This window comes from Silurus aristotelis (assembly GCF_946808225.1).
Source record: "Silurus aristotelis genome assembly, chromosome: 8".
In the NCBI taxonomy this organism is placed as follows: domain Eukaryota; kingdom Metazoa; phylum Chordata; class Actinopteri; order Siluriformes; family Siluridae; genus Silurus; species Silurus aristotelis.
Window position 1 is genome coordinate 16,360,149 of NC_139581.1, and position 22,520 is coordinate 16,382,668.

General features: G+C 39.6%; 2 protein-coding genes and 1 long non-coding RNA gene across 6 annotated transcripts in view; 1 reads left to right on the forward strand and 2 right to left on the reverse strand.

The window, feature by feature from the left end:
• hic1 (hypermethylated in cancer 1) overlaps positions 1 to 4,168 on the reverse strand; it is a 14,030-nt gene extending 9,862 nt beyond the window's left edge. Inside the window, exon 1 of one of the 3 annotated variants that reach the window (XM_083548676.1) lies at positions 4,065 to 4,168. Coding sequence is in view for 1 of the 3 variants with exons in the window: in XM_083548674.1 (XP_083404800.1) it covers positions 1 to 24 (24 nt within the window). In the remaining 2 variants the exon portion in view is untranslated. Of the gene's footprint in view, positions 355 to 2,183; positions 2,560 to 4,064 lie in introns of those variants that run through there. The other 2 variants (XM_083548675.1, XM_083548674.1) reach the window with 2 other exon arrangements.
• Positions 1 to 9,598, forward strand: part of LOC310729976 — a 14,749-nt gene extending 5,151 nt beyond the window's left edge. Inside the window, exon 2 of one of the 2 annotated variants that reach the window (XR_014534705.1) lies at positions 8,718 to 9,598. This is a non-coding gene — a long non-coding RNA (uncharacterized lncRNA). The remainder of the gene's footprint in view (positions 1 to 8,717) is intronic. The other variant, XR_014534706.1, reaches the window with a different exon arrangement.
• A 1,005-nt stretch (positions 9,599 to 10,603) lies between these two features.
• On the reverse strand, positions 10,604 to 22,292 carry tsr1 (TSR1 ribosome maturation factor). The gene is made up of 15 exons (XM_083548672.1): positions 22,128 to 22,292; positions 21,588 to 21,691; positions 21,259 to 21,487; positions 19,314 to 19,448; positions 18,330 to 18,784; positions 17,861 to 18,020; positions 16,996 to 17,174; positions 14,996 to 15,210; positions 14,253 to 14,412; positions 14,069 to 14,179; positions 13,685 to 13,817; positions 11,451 to 11,567; positions 11,232 to 11,372; positions 11,020 to 11,094; positions 10,604 to 10,889 (listed from the first exon to the last, which is right to left on the reverse strand). Exons 1-15 carry the CDS (start codon positions 22,243 to 22,245, stop codon positions 10,711 to 10,713), a joined length of 2,511 nt encoding a protein of 836 aa, XP_083404798.1. The 5' UTR covers positions 22,246 to 22,292; the 3' UTR covers positions 10,604 to 10,710.
• Positions 22,293 to 22,520: the final 228 nt, after the last annotated feature.

Below are 22,520 nucleotides of genomic sequence, written 5' to 3' on the forward strand. Positions count from 1 at the left end.
CTCCGAGTCTCCGGTAATGATCATCTCAGCGCTCTAATGCATGCATTTCTGACGTCTCAACTCTGAACTGCCAGCCTCCAAAAACCATGCCAGTTTTCCGCACACGACTGCCAACACTTTTTTTAAGGTTATTAATTGCTTTGAATGTTGTTCGCCCTCCCCTCTCTCTCTCTCTCCCTCTCTCTCTCTCTCTCTCTCTCTCTCTCTCTCTCTCTCTCTCTGTTGTCAGGATTGCTTGTTCACTCTCCACCTCTTTCCCTCCTCCTATAAAATATGTGCCCTCGCTACAGCATGACTTTTTTTCTTATTTGTAGTAATTTTCTTTATTTTTTTGCGTGTGAAAGAGTGTGTGAAATATATATATATATATATATATATATATATATATATATATATATATATATATATATATATATATATATATATATATAAAAGCGAATGGCGAACGATCTAGCTGTGTGTGTGTGTGTGTGTGTGTGTGTGTGTGTGTGTGTGTGTGTGTGTGTGTGTGTGTGATGTCAGTCTACTATAAAACTCAAAAGGTAAAAGCAAGGGCAGGAACTAACAGTGACCCCAACTTGAACTTGACAAAAACTCCGTTTGCCTCGCCTTAAAGAGACAGGCGTTTTACTGTATATCACACCCTGCTCAGTTCTGTAGAAAAGCAGTCCTACAGAACAACCAGATATCATCATCATGTACAAATCTGGAGGGGAAAAAGGACAAAAAAAAACCCGAATGGTGCTTGTGTTGGCTGTGAATTGTGCCCTCATATGTCTCATAAACATCCTCGCTTTAAAAAGTTTTAATGAACTATAATTCATTGGGGAAATAAACTTTGTAGAATGATGACTGGGACATTACAGAGATTTAAGATAGGTTGTAATATTTATTATCCATTGGTTTTATAGATTTTTTTAATTATAAAAAATAATTATGATAAGATCTAATTCATTATTTCATTAAGACTAAACAATCCAGCTGTATTTGTTTTCTTTCCAAAAGTTTTTTCTTTTTTTTTTTTTTTTTATTATCCTGACTTGTTCAATGTTTGATTTTATTTGATTTTATTCGGTTGATTGTTTTTATTTTTTTCTGATCCTACCTTCCAAACTCAGTGTTTCGCTTCTTATGAATGGATATTGTAGACATATTCTTACTTACTGTATGAATTTATGAGTAAATAAATGTAAAATGAATACATATAGAAATACATGTTAGGAACTATCGGCTAAACCACTGTAAAATATGCAAACAATTAATTTTTTTTATTTTGCTAAATGAACTGCTTTAAATATAGTCAACCTGACTTTTTGGGGGATTTTATTTATATTGGATTTACCTTTTTTAAGATGCACAGATTAGGTATATAGATGTATAACTATGAGTAAAAGATTGTAAGATATTTAGTGAAGGATCAGTCTTTTCTAGGATCTACCACTAACAAACCTATCATTCAGCCAGAATTTTAAAAAGAAAGAAAGAAAGAAAGAAAGAAAGAAAGAAAGAAAGAAAGAAAGAAAGAAAGAAAGAAAGAAAGAAAGAAAGAAAGAAAGAAAGAAAGAAAGAAAGAAAAAGTTTGCTGTTTTTCTCTTGGACCACCTTTGGCCTGAAACTTGGTCCACAGAGGTGTAAAAAAAATCTTACATCTTACGACTTTAACACGTACACCTTCGTACAGGATATTGTCCTATCAGTAATCTACTTTACTGGGACAAATTTAAATATTTAAATTGTATACAAATAAATTATATCCTGCAGATTATTAGCTATTTTGTAGCGTTTTTTTTTTTATTTACTTAATTTTCTGTTTTTCTGTTTGTCCCCTTAATAATGATTAGAACAACAATACAATGAATTATCAATAATATTATTATTATTAAGTCGCAATTAAATCTCCAGCCAAGTTCAGACGCAGCAGACGCGACTGGGTGTCCGGCGTCTCCATGGTAACGGCGCACTGGTCTCGCGCTCACTGAGCTCACCTAAACATGGCCGCCGCAGGTAGGCTACACTTGGGCTCCGTCCCAAACCGCTCACCACTGAACTGAACAGTATGTCCAAAAACAGCAAACTATTCGGACATGCTCTTTAGTATGCGGATTAGAACGCAGCCACAAGTGGTACTTTAGAATACACTCTCCCTGCTCCCCCCCACCCTTTTTTTTTTTTTTTTAACCCACCTCGGAGTCATGTCTGATGGACCGCTCGGCTGAGTTTTCTCTCTGCAGGATTTCCTCATCCACAGATATCCAAAAAACAGTCCTCTGCTGATCGCTACCTTGAGTTATGGTGGACTCGTCTTCGCCTCTTCTTCTTCTTCTTCCTCCTCTCTCTCTCTCTCTCTCTCTCTCTCTCTCTCTCTCTCTCTCTCTCGCTCGCTCTCTTTTGACTCCGCACGTGCCGCGGTTTGTATCGGACGTTCCGGTTGGAGCTGCTCTCGGTGCTGACTGTAGCGACCTACTGACCGCGCGCGCAGCGACACCTACCGGTTACCGTGTGCGCACGGCCTTTCACGTAGAGCGGCAGCGGGCAGCATGGCTAAACTCTGACATCTCAACATCTCATTCATGCAGTTATTCATGCACATGTTTATCTAACAGTGTATATATGTACATGAACATATATGTTCTTGTCTGGTCCTTCTAACCAGATCTGTATGTGATACATATGGACTAGATGTAATGCGGCAGGTGCTCCTCGATCTCCTGATATACATAAAGAAGTTCAAGTCAAGTCAAGTCAAGTCAAGTCAAGATTATTTCTATAGCGCTTTTCACAACAGACATTGTCTCAAAGCAGCTTTACAGAAATCAACAGTTAAGGTGAATGGTGTGTATTTATCTCTGATGAGCAGCCAGACAAAAGGGGAACCCATCTTCATTTGGGTGACATCAAGAGTGTGATCATAAATCTTTAAACAATACAGAACACTGGAGAGTGAGAACTAACATGAGCACTGGAGGTTAAGATTATGAGTAATGTTCTTTCTACAGTCTTCTACAGTCATTTGTGGTGATAAAACTAGGAGCTACTGAGCAACTCATAAAATAGCTCAATTCAACGGATAAACAGTGTACCGTTTTTTTACTCTTTTATATACTCGGTTATATTAATAGGCTAATTAAATGTATAGATTAAATTACATTACTATATTAATAGTGGCAGGATATATTATGAGTTGCAGCTGGTTTGTTTTGAGCTGAGTTCAGTTTGTAGTTAGCAAACAATAACTTTTTCTGTAATTAATAACAATCATAATAATAATTTAAAAAATAAAAATAAAAATAATAATAAATATTATGATCAAATCTTATATATTAAAAATAATACAAACATAAAGATTTGCAGCATCATATTTGTTCACTTCAGGTTAGAGAGTTTTCTTTTGCGGATCCTTTTTGTAATTTATTTTATTTAATTCTTTACCCTTTCAGAAAGAGTTCTAATAAGAACCCTGGTATCTGTACATTTTCAATAACCCTTTAAAGAACTATTGAAAAACTTTTTTTCTTTTGTCTGAGTGTACTTGGCTTTGTAGTTATTGAGGTTTGGATTCAGCCCAATTGAAGTGATTAGGCAATTAGGTTTATAAAAACTGTGACAACCTCAATAGTGGCGGATCCTTACCACAGGAACGTCATTTTAAAAAGTGCAGACTCCTGGCAATTCTTCATCTACCTCTGAGAGATCTCCAACCTCTTTTTAAGAACGATGATAACGTGATATGGTCACCAAAAAAGGTACTTTTGTAATGATTTATTGCGTTATCATTTGAACTAAGCTTACCCATATATTTAAAATTGAATGTCTTTTTTAAATAGATAAAAATTGTCATTTAGGGATTGTGAATGTGCACTGTGGAGAACTAAGCACTCTAACTTCCTGTGTCTGTGACAAATCATTGGTCAATTCTAGCATTGATATTAATTATACAAATAACTTCAGACACTTCAGCAATTTCACACAGTTGTTAGCATCCAATAGAGTTCTGATATATTTGTATTGTCATATTCATTCACCTGGTTTTAGCAATATGTAGGTTGATCAAGGGATACACTCACCTGACAGTAGTCTGTATGTCACTGACCTATGAATCACTTTAGCAGATGACTGATGTCCGTTCCAGGGCTTTTCCCTTGAATTACCCAAGATCAAGATGCTGCTCTTTCACTAGAGTGGTCAGAGTCACCGGAGTCCAGCTTAAAAGAAGCGGAGGTATTGTTTCTCACTTCCAGTTTCTCTTGATGAACTGTTGATAACCTCAGTGACATAGATAGGCAAAGCTAGACAAAGGACAGATGTGAGCCCCTTTAGCACCTGGCCGGTTTTCAGTTCACTTTTATCGCCAAAGTGTGGAATATAATTCATAAGACATTAGTATCGATGGCAGAAACAGTGGTTAAAGATAGAACACAATAGCTAAGGAGAAAGCTGTAAGGTGCAGTATGATATTTTACTGCTTGACCTTCTTGACATGGAGTCTAAAAATGAATGTGGGACATCATGGAGGTGTTTTCATATAGCAATCTTTAGAAAAGTCTTCAGAACTGTAATTAGAAGAAATGAGTAAGAAATTGTATTGCATGCAGTCCTTAACTATGTTAAACACAATGATGGAAGGATAATAAATGAAAACATCAATTTATTCATGGTTTATGTATATCAACATATTTATGGTAAGTCCAGAGCCTATCCTGCAAACACGGGGCATACAAACCAACACCATACAGTGTATACCACACAGTGTAAATATAAATGCCCAGTGTCATAACATAGCAGCACAATTCTCAGATGCACTGTTCTTTATCGAGGCCTCTGGCAGACTTAAGTCCAACTTGTCAAAACACTATTTAAAGAAATCTCAGTTAAGACCGGTGTTGAGCGATGAACTCTAATTGAACTGTCAGCTCTTACACACCTCCAGATCGATGCCGTAAGCAGTAATTTAATTTGACTAAACACAGAATATGCTGCGCACCTTCCTTATGGCATGGTGTTAAAAAACCCCAGGTAGATACAGAGCCACAATTATTACAATAGCCAGTTACTATATATATATATATATATATATATATATATATATATATATATATATATATATATATATATATATATATATATATATATAAATACCATGTGAGGAAGCATGATGTAAAAATCCCAAGTGGTTTAAAGTGGATTTTTTGCAGAGGGCATTTTTTTTTTCTCATTTCCTTGTTTTTTTGTTTGCGGTAACTAAGAATTTTTGCTGTTTCCTGAAATGAATTTTCTGCAATCTTTATTTGTATTAATTAATATTAAAGTCCGATCACACACCCCTTTGCAGCTTAATGGTTTGATTCTGACCTCAGGTGTCTGTCTGGGTGGAGTATGTTCTCTCGGTGTGGGGTTTTTTTCTGGCTTCTCCAGTATTTTTACCTCTGAAAAAAGTGTTACTCTTCATTGTGCTAGATTTGAATGAGTGTGTGTCCGTACTGACTCCAGGGTGTTTTTCTGCCTCACACTCAGTGTTCCTCTGAGAGGTTTTGAAACCCAGTGTTCCGTGATACCTGATCAGGATGAAGCCATTACTGAAGATAAAAGAACAAATTAAGATAATGCATAAAATTATGTTTTTCATTTTGGAAAGTTATAAGTGGGTAGGGTAGTGAAAGGATTTAAGCACTGCAACGTCAGCTGCAGGGAAACTGGCAGACATAGCAATAGAAATAGATATTTCTGTTTTCTACTGTTTGTCCCTGAGCTCCACAGGGTCCACAGCATTGCATTTCAATGCACACTGGCAATGACTAATATCATTCCAATTAAGTTATTCTTACTCCGTACAGGCCTGGCAGATGGCCTAAAATTGAAGCAGAAAGTTTGGGTGCAGGGATGAAGAGGGTAATGTTTAACCAGAGCATCCCTACCATGGCAGAATGTTGAGCCATCTCTCTATTTGTGGTCTGCTCACATGGACAAACATTGACCAATTTCTGCCAGACACACTCTGTTTAAATGAGTATCATACCAAGATTTGTGCAGTAGGACTGTACAAATGCACCCAGGCTTAATTTACTCTAATGACCTGTGCTGAGACAGCTTAAATGCATAGGAATGCACCATGCACTCATCTTCTTAGTCTTTAGTGAGAGGCTAACGTGACTCCATCCTTCATGTGGGTGCTGCTTAGTGGAGATAAAAGTTTATTGGAAGGACTTTGGGTGATTGTTATAGATGATATAAGAGCAGGCTTTAATTGGGCACATTGGGATTGGCAAAAGGGCATGGGCACTGCTCGCTAGACAACTGCGTCTCTGTGGAACTCAGTGGCCCACTGGTGTGACTCGTTTAAAATACCTATACAGGCATGTGTCTATCGTTACCAGATGTCACTTTGAAATGTGGCCTTTTTTGAGTGTTTAAGAGTGTGTCGTGTACAATGGCCCCATGCCTCCTGTGTGTGTCCTATGTTCTTGGCTGGTTCCCTTCTTTCCCAATGCCAGGTGCTACAGCAGGGGAAATAGTGGTTATGGGCTGTGTGTGTGCAGCCGGCCTGCCAGATGATAATCTGCAGGGCACATGGCTGTACTCTGAGCAATATTGGCTGTCTCCTTTATCCTCATTAGCCCAGCACAGGCCAGCCATACGATCCACCTAATACGCACACTGCAAAAAAGGAAGATTGGACTTTGTTTTGTGTCCTACGCTCAACCCTTGTTGAACCTCCTCCTTTTCTCTCCTCTCCACTATGTAAATCTCTTTTCTGGCTTAATTCTCACTGAAAACCATATGGTGTGTGACATCATGAGGCCAGGAAGTAGAGAGAGCAAGAGAGAGAGAGAGAGAGAGAGAGAGAGAGAAAGAAAGAGAGAGAAAAAGAGAGAGAGAGAGATTAAATGAGAGCAAGGGAAAGAGAACGATTTCACCACCAGGTCTCTGTGCAGTTATGTCAGCAGAGAGGCATGCTAGGAGGCCGCCTGGGGGGCAAGGAGAGCAGGTTGGAAGTGTTTCTGCTTTTCTAGATTTCACTCCCACCTGTATATTCAGGGTAAAGCAGGAAAAAAGTAGCAGGGATACTTGTGGCCTCAGTGAGAAAGGCTTTTCATTTTGGGGTTGTCTCTCTACTGGAATTGGTAATGTTTGCCCTCACTCATCATACACATGTATTCTTACTTTCATGCTATATCCTGTTGGCACTCTTCCTTTCTTGCTGGTAAATTTAAGTTTGGCATATGGAACACATGGATTTTATTGCCATATCATGGAATAAGTAAACATAACATCACTGAGAAACAATGTTTTGAGAGGTCTGAACACTACTGATGAAAGTCATTAGGGATAACTACTGATGAAAGCCTACACATACATAATGGGGGCCTATAGTGTAGATTTGATCCTCCTCGAGCTTTTTATGAATGCAATGCATGCAGTATAGCATTGCGTGGAGACCTGGAAGAGAAGCAGAGTTGACATCTGGGATATACATTAAAAGACTCGCAATGTGAAAAACCGTTTGCACCGAGTTGCCTTAATGAGACAAAAGTGCACATTCTACATCTGTTTGTATTGAACCATGAGATTTTCCATGTTTATACGCTATGATAGACAGAATCTAGGATTTCTCCTCCTACTCCTCAGTGGACTTCACGTCTGTTTCCGCTGCTCTCTCTTTCGCCCCCACTCCCCACTCTGTCTTGCTCCATCTCAGCTCCATCCAACTGCTCCGCTCTGTTTATCTCTATCTCTCTCATCCTCTTAGTCTCTCTCACTGACGAGTCGCAATCTGCGCACCAGGCCTTTTTGTCTGACAACCTCCCTCCCCTCCTGCATTCGCTCGCTGGGTGAACTCTTCAGCTTTGTTGGGAGGTCCTGGTCTCCATACCACCACCACCACCACGATCCCCTTCCTGCCAGCTCTCTATCAGCACGTACACACACACACACACACACACACACACACACACACACACACACACACACACACCCACACACACACACACACACACACACACACACACACACACACACACACACACACACTACCCTTCTCCTCCTCCTCTGATTAATGGCAGAGCTGGGGAGTATGCCAGGCCAGTTTCTTGCTTAGTGAGGTGAAGGGAGAGAAAGGGAAGACAAGGCAAGGCGAGGCAGGGCTGCTGCAGCTGTGGTTTTGGAGTCTGTCTCTCGGCCCCTGCTCTGCCCCTTTTCTCTCTCCATCTCCTCTCTGGCCCCTCAAGGGACACACATTTTGGCCAGGCCCCAGGAACCAGGGAGTCAGGACCAGGGGTACAAAAAAGGGGAAACGAGAAAGCAAGACTGTGATGTATAGCGGGGGCGATCGCACGGGCAAATGAGGGTGAATTTAAGGGAAATGGCAGGATGTTCAAGTTTTTTGGCAGGAATTAACTATAGCTCAAAAAAGTTCATGGGACAACAGAAATGCCAGGAAAGATTTCAAAATACATAGATTAGTCTTACATTGAAATGATATGTGGTGAGCTGATGAGAGTAGATGGGCTATTTATAGAGCATATTCTAATCCTTTAAGTTCAGAGGAAATTGCTTATGACATCAGAGAAACCCCTCAAGGAGTATTGTGTTCTTTTTTCAGGATATAAATGTTAGTGCTCTTAAATTTGCTTTAGAATAAAGCATAAGGAGGTGTTATACCATGTGGAATTCAGTATTCTGTGCAGTTCTGATGTACTCTCTCTCTTTTAATGTTTTATGAGCTGTAGGGCTGCGGTGTGCTGACCTCGTTCTCACCCCGGTGCCACCCAGCCAGTGCGGGACTCAGGCACGATTGGCCCCTGCCAAAACTCCACAGCGGCACATCTGCTATCCATAAACGCCAGCCACTCACTTCATCTCCCTCGCCCACCCCCTACCTCCTTCACTTCTCCTGTTGCTTAATTTTTTGTTTTGCCATCCAAACAAGCCATGTACTGTTCTCCTGCCATCTTGCTGTTTTTTAAATTCTGCCCAAGCAAGTAATGGTTCTTCTTAGTCCTGTCCTTCCAACCCCATGATCCATCTCCCACTCTTTATCTTGCTCCAACGGAAAACTTTCTCACCCATTATATCCTAAACTGGAAGCCAGCTAAGTGTGGTGGCTGTGAATTAGGAGCCGTAGGACGATCCAGCTCCAAGCCAACACCATTAACCCATTCTGCTATTCCCATGGCCCATTACTATCACTGTCTGCATGAGATATCCTAATTATATCTCTCCAGTTTGGCTTTGTTGTGAGACAAAAATTACTTTCACTCAACACTCAGTAAACCGAACATTTCCTTCTGCAAAGGGCAGGGATGTTTTCGGGTGATCTGTGCGGCTCTAGAGGAACGCTCCCCATCCACATTCCATTCATGTGTTGCTTAAAGTTAAGGACAATCTCCAGTGTGGGAGGATTAGATTTCCTCTCTAGATCATAAGCATTTGGCCAGGCGCACCACACCCATTAGCTTTAAAAAAGATGTGTTTAACACGTCCTCACTGAATACCCTGTGTGCACTATGGCTGAAAAAAGGAACAAAAAATAAATTGAGTGCCTTAACTTAAACCTTCCAGAGCTTCAAGTGCACCCCTAGGCAATAAAGAAGTATAACCCATGTGCAATTGTTTTATCATTATTTTGACTTTTTCCACTGTAATCAAATTCATTGTACAAAAAAAAAAACTGAACTGAACTTTTGCTCCCTTATATCCTGGATCATTTTGTCCTTTCCAAGCCCAAGCATTCACCTTTTCTTTTCCCAGACATATTGGCATGAATCTATGGTGGGGTCCCAGCAGAACCCTGGGATGAATTATGTAGCTGCAAGCATGCAAGAGTACTGTCTTATGATAAATATTACAAATCATAAATTATTGTTTCTTAGAAAAATGGGGGATAAGAACAGAGCGAGGGAGAGAAAATGTGCGCAGAAAAACATTTGAAAATCTGCAGAGAAAACAAAAGCAGGGTCACAATGTGTGCAAGTGTGAATAGTGGTGTAAATGGGGCTTGAGGTCAAAGGACCACTGGAGAGTGGGAGTGGTGAGGATGCAAAAATATTGAGGATTGTAGAAACACAGACAGCGGCTTGGGAATGAAGCAATCTCTTTCTACCGGAAAGTCCAACAGAAGTTTGCTGAGATTTATATATACATACCCTTCTGTCTCGTCTAATCTACAGGCAAGCATCAGTGGTCAAGTGAGTGAAAAGACAATCATTTTGAAGATAAATTTATGATGGCATTACTTCATAGGAGTATGTAGATTTGTTTTTGTCAACTCAGAAATCTCGAGACGTTTTTCAATAAGAGTTCTACTTAAGATGCAGAGTCTTCCTTCATAATAAATCCTTTATGAATTAAAAGATTGTGGTGCATAAGAGTGGCCTCACACTTCCAGATTATTGTTGTGTGTCATGAAATGTCTGCAGCAAGCAGCTGATTAAATAAAATGGTGAACCAAAATTTCAGTAGTATCTATCAAACCTCAGAACGGAACAACTTAAACGTCAATCCATCAAAAGCTCTGACAGTCAAGTGCCTTCATTTTAATACAGTCATGCCATCTAGTGGTTATCAGAAGAAATATCAAATACAAAGTAGTCAAAGACATGTAAGACGGTTAATTAATTCATTTATTTTGTTGGAACTGTCTACACTGTAAATGAAGCCAATAGTATGAAAGTCATGTCCACTGCATCTGCCAGTCCATAATCATCTATTCACTTTCTACTCCATATCAATATCATGGAGATCTTCTGGCTCCTCATTCTTCACCCAGGGCACAGGATGAGGCACATAGGGGTCATATGTCCAGCGAGGATACACTCTCTTATACAGGCTCATCAGCACCGTGTCCTGAGAACGCAGCTGATTGTCAAACACGCATTTCATGTGACCGTGTGTACCTGCGTAAAATGAGGAACAGAGAAAAATGAACATGAGTTTCAAACTCTGACCGTAAACTTCGAGCCACATTCATGTGACTGAAACTAATGTTAAGTTCTACAATTATGAATTGTGCTCTTTTCTTCTCACCCAATGCTTCCTTGATATGTCCTCTCCGGCCCCACTTCGTGCGCAACTCTACTGGCTTAAACCACAGAATATCGTCTGCAAGGAAAAAAAAAAAAAAGAAATAAAAATTGCTAAAGTGATACTGTTGGTAACACAAAACTGCCCCCTGCTGTTCATGAGTTATTCCTGAGCTGCTAAAAGCATTTCACACAAGCAATGACCCTCCTACTCACCCCTGTTGAAAAACATGTAGCGGACAACAGCAGAACGGGGGTTAATCTTGAAGGGGTGTCCGCTCAACACGATCCTCTTCAGCACCACACGCTGAGGGTCACAGCTCAGGAGGCTGCCCGTGGCCACCAGGTCATGCATTCCTAAAGCAGGAAGAATCACAGTGACTCATTATAAACACGTTTAACAGTGAAGCGTGACCCTGGAGCTGTGTCACTTACCATTTGCCCTCTGTTTGAAAAGCAAGACTCCGGCAGTTGGAAAGGTGATTGGAGCGTAAATGGACACAACCGTAGGAGCATCAGCGCGTAGAAACCGCTCCATCTTATGCTTGTCGCCTGAAAAAGATTTTGAGTGGACTTGTAAATGCTTATTATGTAATGTTTCAAGTTTCCCTGTACATGTAACTTTAAACCATTATAATAAATGCATTTAAAATACAATCCCAATTCCAAAAACAGTTGGGATGCTGTGTAAAATATAAATAAAAATAATAATTTGCGAATCTCAAAAACCTGTTTTATTCACAACAAATCAGAGAAAACATTAAATATTTAAACTAAAGACAAGCACCAAGGAAAAAGTAAGGTTTGTTTGTTCATTAAGCTTTAACACCATGTTAGCATTAGGGCTATGTACATGGCAGACACTGGGTCATCATCAAATCCATCACACTTAAATTACTATATATGACATTTTAGCTTTACATGAGACAAACTTAAAACACATTCAGGTGATACATGATGAAAGATCCCTTGTAAACATGTTTCTATATCAAATCGTTTTCTTGCAATATCATAGAAGTTACAGTCCAACGAGACGTGTTTAATAGTCAAGGGAACTTGACGTGAGAGACATAAAGGAGGAGCTTTACCCATCAGTAGAAACCCAAAAGTATGCCTCAATTGGCCAAGTTGGAACCAAGTGTAGACAACTTCGATTCTTTCTGCCATTTGTTTGTGATGTATAGGTTAATTAAAAGGTCTGAGGTCAAGAAGTGGTATTTCACAGTACATTTTTCCAGTTCATGTGTTTTCCTGGAAGACATATCTGCTTTCTCATTGACAGTCAAACCAAAGTGACTCGGAAACCCACCAAAATATAATAACGTTTTCCTTCTTTAAATGGTCTAGTTTAGTTAAAATTTCAGCAATTTTAGGGTGGTCCCTCTTTACATTTTAAAGGCTTGAAGACAAAACTGCGAGTCAGAGGCAATTGAAAAGTTCCGTTCTTGACTCGTCTCAATATTTTCCAATGCAAGTAGTAAAAGTAATGCCTGAGCCTCAGCTGTGAAGAGCTTTGGCCTGGAATTTGGCCTATATTGTTGATCTCCCATCATTGCTGCTGCTGATGATGATACACTGTTAATAGTCTTTGATCCATCTCTAAATGCAGTTTTGTGTGGTGAAAATAAACTTCTCCGCTCCACGTATTTCTGTTGATATTCATCTGGATGAGTTTCTGTACGAAAAAATAAGGTAGTTTTAAAAAAAGCAAACAGTTCTAAAAATTCCAGGGATAGGGTAATTTTAAGCACTATGTAACATTCCCTCATCTTTTAATAACAGTCCGTATGGTACGTCTGGACACTGAGAAGACCAGTTGCTGGAGTTTTGGGAAAATAATATTTGTGTCTAAATATAAATAAATTATGGTATAAATAAACTGGATGGTCCTTCTCCTCTTTAGTCTGGAGGAAGTGGCATCTATGGTTTCCAAAAAGGAATTTCACATTTTGATTTGTCTGCCCATAGACCAGTTTTCCACTTTGCCTCAGTCCATTTTAAATGAAGCTTTGGCGAAGAGAAGACGATGGGGTTTCTAGATCATGTACGCATATGGAAAACTGTGTACACAGACAGTGAAGGTGTTTCTGAGCCCATTAAGCAATATCCCTTAAATAATCATGCCTGTATTTATTGCAGTGCCACCTGAGAGCCATATGATCACAGGCATCCAATAATAATTTTCACCCTTGCTCCGTGTGCATGGGGATATCTTCTAATTGTCTAGGTTAATTGTCTTTTAATTGTCTTAATTATAAGTATTCATAATTTGATGTTGAACATTATTCTAAATTGCTCCACAATTTGTACACAGTGTGAGATCGGTGAGCCTCTGCCCACCTTTACTTCCGAAAGACTCTGCTTCTTCAAGATACCCTTTTGATACCCAATCATGTGACCTGCTGCCAGTCAACCTAATTTATTGCAGTATGTTCCTCCAGCTCTTTGTTTTTAATAACACTATTCCAGCCTTTGTTGCCCCGTCCTCACTGCTTTGAAATGTGTTGCAGTCATCAAATTCAAAATGACCTAGTTTATAATTTTTTTTATTTATCCCCTGACCAGAAAAAAATAATTCCTGAAAATGAGGACACATTACATGCAAAAAGTCATGCAACCTTTCCAAAGCTCACATAAATAAACAGGTAAGTAACTAACAAACACCATACCAATTGTGTGCTGAGAGAAGATGGGAGAAGCTCGGAAGCGTCTGAAGCCACACTGGAACACCAGCTCCTCTTTGGATGCAATTGGCTCGTTGAAACTGGGCTGCCGTCTTACCAGCACATGCATCACTGACATCTAGAAATGGATCCTTCTTATTATTTAAACTTTTTTAATATAGCAAAGCGAACACACATTATACTCAACTTCCTGTTCTCAAAAAGCTGTCAAGGGGAACTCAAAGATGGATAAATTGCATCTAGTTTTAAACAGTACTGTTAACAACATTTATGCATCGTTTAAGAAATTCTGACTAAATTGACCAATGAGGTCACTGTTCAAAGGCTGTTGATTCGCTTGGCTGATGAAAGAAAGATGGTTGCATGTACCTTTTGTTCATGTGGGAGAAGGGAGACCAGCACCAGGGGTTTGCCTGCCTGAAAGTTCTCAATCACTGAGACGGGCACGTCCTCAATGTGCAGCGTCACGTACCAGCCAACCTGCACAATCACATGACGTCAGGACAAGAACATGCATCTTTTACTAAGACATTTCTCTCACTCTCTCTCTCACCATGGCCCCTTCCTCCTGGGAGGCTGCCTCGGCCAGGACGCGGCGACGCGTGCGCTCAAAGTTCTGGAACTGGAAGATGCGCGAGTAGTTGAGAGGCAGGTTTTCCATGGGGTCCCACGGAGAGGAGCGGAAACTCTTCAGACCTCTGTACCTCTGAAATCTGGGACACATCCCCAAACAAACAATACTGAAAGTCTGACCTTCGCTCTTCACTAAAGGATCTGTGTAGGTGTTCAAAGTGTGTCAGAGGGAGGAAAGATTATACATATGCACAATGTTCTGTAGAGGCAGAAGCAGCTGGATGTGGAGGAGCCAGTGATTTCGCAAAACCGAATTAAAATGTTTGTGAATCGCTCATATGGAAATGTGGCCATAAAAATGTATATAATAAATAAAAATGAAACATGTATAAGGAGCCTTTATAAAGAATCTGACTGCTGAACATGTAATTAACATAAGTTACTCAAAACTTATTAAGATTGACATGTCAAGTATAAATAGCATTGGATGCGCTCTTTCACGGTTTGCTCAGCCTTTTGATTTTTTCATGAAGTATTATAGAGTTGTGTCACTAAGTGTGGGGGAAAAAACATACATGAAATATACAGAAAATCAGCAATTCCTGAACTTTTCCATATATCTCTGCCATTTTTACTGTGGTTTGGCCTACAAAACATTAACACACCATTTTGCTGACAAATTTATGAACTGGGTCCATTACATAAAAATCTTATGTCCCTCACCTTGTCCTAGCAGGAACGTCCAATGGTGTGTCTACTTCATCAGGGAACATTTCGTGTGATCGAGCTTCACGATATCGCCTTAGCCCGTCTTCCTCCTCGGCCTTATCAATGTCTTCGTCGTACTTCTCCTCGGCTCCAACGCGGCCTGCAGAGCTTATTTCCTCCTCCTCTTCATCCTCATTATCACTTGCAATGTCATGACCATCCTCACTAGCCTTAATGAAGAAACAATAAGCAAGTAGGAGTGGATGATGATGATTAATAAACAAATAAATAAATAAATGTATATCATAATATTTGCATTCACACTAGATATTAAAATTAGTTTGGGCTGTCGGCAGAATTCCACACGCAGGACATTAAAGCAATATAGAAAACTATTTGCCTAATGAATATATTGTTTCAGGGTATTACAAAAAGGAACAGGAGACAAAGCAAGTTATGTTGTAATATTTCAGAAAAATTTATCAAACATGAATTCAGATAATGTCCACATTGCTACAAAATTGTTAGACAAACTAAAAAACACACATATGCACATTTTATCTGCACCTGAAAGAACTAAAAATACAAAGATTTCACTGCCAATTGTAATTCTCCTTTAAAAATCTTATTGGTTTTATAAAAGGTTTAAAAATGGTCCGGAATTCTATTTTCTTCTTTGATATCCATCACCAAACATACACGCCTTTGTCAAGAGCGAGCATGTGGTCGCTGAGATGGAAAAGGGGCAAGACATACTGCTGGGGCGAATCCACACCCTGGAGGGGTCAGGCTGCAGAACAATCACAGGTGCACTAATAAAAATAATCTCTACGAATCATCTGTGGTACCACTTCCCTCCTTGTTAACATCTTGCATTGTGAAGCCCTCTTTGGTGCACAACCAGACATCAAACACATGCTAATTGGGATTAAACGAAAATAAAGTCTCCATACATGAGGAGCTTCCCCCTGCTCCTTTCAAGCCTAGCTGGTATAAATAAATGGCCGCCTGCTCTGCGAGCCCCAACAGGAAGCCCTGTCCAAAGTGGAGGAAGTCAGGAGGCTTCTCTGGGGACAGGCCTGCCGCTCCAAACATTATTGTTGCGCTGTGCAGCCTGGCACTAAGACTAAGAAGCAGACACTGAGAAAACAAACAATGCCTCTCCACCATGCAGTGCACAAAGAACCAGTCACGTATGCACTGTTCCGCCAGCGGCATGCCTGCCCTCCTGCCCGCTCTTAGCCAATCAGCCACGCCTTCAGCCTTTACGTGCACGTGATGCACATTGTCAGCCTGCACAGTTAGTATGTGGTAGCTTGACCTACTTTGTTCTCATTTCTCAATGTCTTCCTTCACTGACAGCTTAGACAAAACCATATAAAGCAAACAATAATGACATATACTAATGGCTTTCCGGGCAGTAAAATATAACTAGGACTGAAACGATTCCGCGTGTAACTCGAGTAGTTCAAATACAAAATGCATAGAGGCAAATTATTTGACACACCACACGCTAAACTTTGCAGCGCTCTGGACAGGTAAACACTGAAGACGCTGCAGAATGAAAAATGGAGTAACGGGGAGAAAACATCAAGGGGCGAAGAGAAGATTTAGCACAAGGGAGATGACGGAAAGTTTCCGAAGTTTGGGATCATTTCAAAGTAAAACAAAAAAAAAACACTATACAGTGTGTTTACCTTTTTTAAGTCATTTGAAATAGATTTATTTGAATTTTTTTTATATTTATATATTTGTATTTGACATAACATGGCAATTCAATGCATTAAATGGATTTAGTTTTTACATATATTCTTGTATGTAGGGCTGCAACTAACGATTATTTTGATAATCGATTAATCGGACGACCGAGACTCCAAAGCATGCTTTAATGAAATACTTCAAGTGACATTTAGATTTATGTTTATATAAATCACTATATTAAAACTTTCCCCGGAAAAGGAGGAAAAGGAATAGGCCTGTTTAACCAGGTGTGTCTAGTGTAGGTGTCTGGGTACCTGAGACTCATTTTCAGCATCATCTTCCATCATCTCATCGTCGTCTTCATCGTCGCAGCTGTCCAGATCATCCCCCACCTCATCATCTTCATTCTCTTCCTCATCATCCACAATCCATGTGGCCTGATAGTCAGAAGTGCCCTTTGGCACCTTCATAACTCTTCGGCTCTTTCTGGCTTCTACACATCCAAGGAAAAAACACTCAATCTCAGCTCACACAAGAGTTACAATTCCCAAAATCAGTCTCAAGTTCCCAAAGTAACTATAATGTGGAAGTTAACTCCGACAAAGGATACAAGACAAGTGCAAAATGAAAACACCCGAGCTCAGTTTTAACATTCATTATTCAAAATACAAAACGCCAGGATCCAAACAAGCTTTTAAAAATACACATATGATGTATGTAGCAGAACATAAGCAGTTCTCAACTCTGCATCATTTAAGTGTGCTTTAGCAAATGTAATGCTTCTCTGTGCTGCTCAGTTATGTAAAATAATACCAGTTACTCCCACGTCAATTAAGATGAACAATATCTCTTTTATATGAATGTGCATTATTCTTTAAAAAGTACTACTGCCTTTTAATGAATGAATTTCCCCAAAGCATTATAGTGCGAGGAGAACTAAATTATAGTGCGAGATCGTCATCTAAAAAAGAAACTTGTACGGTAAAATACTTGTAATTTGTAAGAGTTACTAAAAACAACTGAAAATAAGGAGCCAACTATCCTTATGCCCGGTTCCTACTTACTTCCTATTTCCTAGCTAACAAGTGTCTGCAGCAAAGGGCAGGAAGACACAACTTTACACTAATGTTAGTACAATTTATATCTGGTGTAAATTATAGATTCCTGTATTTCGTTTACCTTCAGCCTCCAGAAGCTCAGATTCAGTAGGCCAAGTCTGTTCTCCATCCATGGGATCAATCTCAGCTTCTGCTTGCAGACACTCTCTTTGAGAGGGGTCAGACTTCATTAACACACGCACCTCTTCTCCAGCTCCATTCCCATCTCCAGCACCCCTGTCCTGTATGGCACACAATAGACACACAAATAAAATCAACATTTACTAACAAAATAACAAAAGCAACATCATTCAGCATGTTCTGCATTGGCAATTTCAGTATTTTAAGCTTGGGCACTTAAATTATTCACTAGAACTTTAGAATAAAAATCTAAATAAAATAAATACAATCTATGGCTTTTTTATTATTAAATACGTCTTAAACATCTGGTCAGTTTAAGCAGTTTTGGCTTTTTGCTTTGCATATTTTAATTTGATTACGTCAAAGAACTACTGCTAAATATGCACCGTCTCGTCCCAGATTTTACTCACCATCATCTCCACATCTTGTCCTTTGGCTGGTTTTACAGGCCGTTGTGAACCTGTGACAATTGCCATAGGGTCTGTGGGTGCATCTATCTGACTGAGCTGAAAGTCCCCATGGCCTGCAATATGTACGAGCCTGTTCACCTGGAGGGGGCTGCCTCGAATATATCCTGATACCCGCAGAGTGCCTAGTCCTGTAGGTGGCATTATTGTGCCTTCTTGCATATTGCTGGGAATGTAAGAGGCACGTTCAACTAGCATGTGTGAGCGTCTTGAACGAAAGGCCAGTCGCCTCTGTTTCTGTGCCCCCAGGTGGCGGAGCAGCAGCACTGCATCCTGATCTGTGTCCATGGTGAAGAGACGTGCATCTGGGAAACGAGCCTCTGCCAAGCGTGACAGTGCACGACGAGATCCCGTCTGCTTCTTCACTGCCAGGTCAGCAAAGCCAGGACACACCAAAGCTGAGCAAAAGAGACAGAGGTAATGGATTAGAAAGCGTAAAGTCATTAACATGGAAATAATTTGTATAAAGGTGCAGATAGAAGTTTATATACACTTATCAGTTTATATATATATTTTTTATTTTATATTATTTTTTTCTTGCAATTCCGACTTTAATTCTCGCAATTCTGACTTTTTTTTCTTCCCAGTCAGGCAGCGTCACCCACTCTGTAGTGCCAGACAGATTTACACATTGAAAATAAAATGGGCTACAATCAGAAGAATCGCATGGTATCAAACTAAGCCTCTGATTCCTAGAGAGAATTCGGTCTAACAATCAGCTCTGGAGGAGACTGAAGAAGACTGATAAAGCAGAGGAGCCTCATTCATACACCAACAGCTTCAAACTTCAGGCAGACAACATGGTCACTTGGTGGCACCAGAAATGTTGGATGTCACAATTGCGAGAAATAAAATTATTATTATTTTTTTTTTTTTATGTGGAGGAAACCTATTCACAAGCATTCCATCTCCTGCTTCATATCTTACCATGACTTGGTAATCCTTGCGCAAAAAGACAAGAAAGACAGTAATCTCCATAACTGTCCCAACCCTCTGTGGACTCAAGCACAAACACTAAACTGTCTGCCACTTTGGCCACGTCTAAGAGCGAGTGTAAGTCAGCTGAAAACAAAAAGAACACCAATCACAAATAAAATACATAAATACACAAAATACATACAATAAAATACACAAAATACAAATAAATACATTTTAAAAATAATATTAATTTCCTGCCACTTCCCAAATTTTTTTTTACATAGACAAAGCCCAGATTTTTTAAATCTTTAAAGCTCCTAAAAAAATCAGCATGGTAATTCTACTATAACTCTAATATCATTGCTCACAATTACAATTGTAATACTGTAAAAAACAGAACACTATAAATACACCATTAAATAGAAAAAAATGGAGAACTGGAACAGGGCTATGTTTACTACTGTGTAGCAACATGTATTCTGTCTGTATACATTTGGGAATAGATAGGAAAGTTTTTGGGAATGTTGTCCAATATGTGTCTGATACAGGATTCTAGCTGCTCAACAGGCCTGTGTGTCCTTTGTTGTATTTTACTAGACTGAAGGCAGGTCAGTTTAGCACCGGGACTCCTCTACTATAAAGTCATGCTATTGTAATAGATGCAATATGCAGTTAGCATTGTCTTGCTAAAGATTTGCATGGTCTTCCTTGAAAAAGACATTTTCTGGATGGAAGCATTTGTTGCTCTACACTCCAACATTGATGGAGCCGTTCTAAATGTGCAAGCTGCCCATCCCACAGGCTCTAACGCACTCCTATTCCATCAGAGATTAGTTGGTTGCGAAATGTTTATCCAACTGTTTAATTTTAATAACACTTACTTTTGCCAGATTTTTGTTGCCCTTTTTTGAGATGTGTTACAGCCATTGAATTCAGAATAACCCTAACCCTAACCCTTCTCTGCTGGCCTAAACACTATCAGAAACACTGAACTACATTTACAACCTTAATTCTAATATTTGTTCCATGGAATTGTATTAATTTCTTCCCAACAGTTTATTCAGAATACCGTCAGCATTTATCCGTCCTCCGATTGGTTGGTCAGAGGGAAACTGTTAAAGTTTGACTGGCAAAACAGGTGTGTACCATTCAGCACAAATTATTACATCTGAGTTTGACTTTTTTATGCCTACGGAGGAAAAGAAATTGATTTGGTCCAGGACATACTTATAAATCCATTTTAAAGAAAAGCTAGACATTGTGAGGAGAGGTGGGTCAACCCAGAAGCTAGCTAGCTTGTCTCAGCCTGGGAAAGGGTATGTTCACCACTTCCAGACCAGTGAATACGAGCGGTACAACTGGCTTACAACCTCTGAGGAGCTAAGGGGCACATTAGAAGTCTGCATCTATGGTGAGTAGGTTGGGTAAGTCGGGTAAATCCCCACTAAAGGCCCAGGTACCAAATGCATGGCCCGCCACTGTGTTTGTAATTGTATTTATATATATATATATATATATATATATATATATATATATATACACACACACACACACACGTACATACACACACACACACACACACTGTTTAAGGTAAGTTGACTTGTATGTAAAACTGAAACCATTAAATTCCTGATACAATGCTTTAAAAATTAAATGAATCCGACTGACTTCAACCAAATATTTGATTATTATGTAACCTATAATATAAAATTGGTTGTTTTTGCCTACAGAGCTTTTTCTTAACCAGGGTGCAGGTGTGTATCAATTTCCTCAGCATCTAGAAAATGTCAAAGTTGTAGAAAGTAAAAGAAAAAGGTAAATCAACTTAAAAGGTTTTGCACCCCTATGTGTAGCAATTCTTTCTGCACAAGACATTTCAACTGACTACACAGTAAATACATTTGAATGATGACTTTTTCCAAATATTCTGCAAAAGGCTGTGTGGTAGAGCTACCTGTATCAGGTCTGTAGAAAGTGAATCTCTGTTTAAAACGTGGCAGGACAAGGCCGAAGCTGTCCCGTTCCACATTGACTCCTTGGTGTTCATGTAGCACTCCTCCAATTCCTTCTGCTTTCAAAAGCTTGGCCACTGCAGTGGTGTCCACCTGTGAATGCAGTCCAATCACAGCCACCAGGTGAGGTGGCCCATCTCTGCTGCCCAGGCGGCGCTTCTCCGACAGCACCTGACAACAAAAATAGAGTCAAGTTCACTCCATAATTCTCTTGATTTCTAAAACAATTTGAAATGTTGTGGGTGAAGCAGGATTTATGTCCATTTCTTACTGAGTCCTTCTTGTTGCGACGAAGCTGATTGGCTTTGTGTCGCCTGTCAATCTTACTCAGCTCTCGCCGTTGTTTTTTGGTGAGTGTCACCACAGCAACTCTACCTAATGGACAACACGATGAATTTCAGATCTGTTATGAGTTACTGTCATCCTGATTTACTGAAATTATGGTGGCAGAAATAACAATGTCTTCGGAAAGATAAAAGATCGTGTAAAGAGATGTTCGAACCGCGTTTTTTTCAATCACATTGTCAAATAACCCAACCCTAATATGCATTTATTGCCTGCACACAGTTATCTAGCTGTTATCCTAACTGATAACCAAAGATGTGTGTATACTGTATAACGTTTTGTTATCTTTTTTTATGTATAATTTTTGATTTATTACTATCACTCAGGGAAATATGATCAAGGGCCATTCCTGGGTCGGAGAAGTGAGTGAACTATGAACACGTGTTCAGGCTCTACAGCCATGTCGGGCACGGATAATGGCGGAAAGACACACTAGTAAAGATATAAAAAAAATGACAAGGCTTACCCTTGTTTTCACGCCCGATCTCTCCTTTTGTTCGATGCTTTCCATGCTTGTGCTGCTTATTTTTCTGCTTGTAAACGCCAGGGCGATGAGCCTGTTGCTGCTCTTTACCAGCAGCCATTTTCCCTCATGCCGCAAATGTAAACTTTAAATTACGTCATATTCCTGCGACGACTAAACAGAGTGAAGTGGAGAAGCCTGACATCTACTGATCAGTACATTTCTTTATTGATTAAAGAGTCATAGTTTCTATTTATTTATTTGTAAAATGCTATGAAATCATACATGAGAGGAACCATGGCAGATTTAATTTTAATGTAATGTTTATAATTGATTTTTAACACATGGCCCTTTATAGTAGAAAGTTTGGCCACCTCTGTTATACATAAAGTGTCC

Bases quoted from the DNA above. Each gene is read 5' to 3' on its own strand.
- tsr1 (XM_083548672.1), bottom strand. From the start codon at position 22,245: ATGGCTGCTGGTAAAGAGCAGCAACAGGCTCATCGCCCTGGCGTTTAC. The intron at 18,021-18,329 runs GTGAGTAAAATC...TGTGCCATACAG, and splicing joins GACAAGATGTGGAGATGATG to GACAGGGGTGCTGGAGATGG. The intron at 11,095-11,231 runs GTGAGTAGGAGG...TTTTCCTTGCAG, and splicing joins CTACATGTTTTTCAACAGGG to ACGATATTCTGTGGTTTAAG.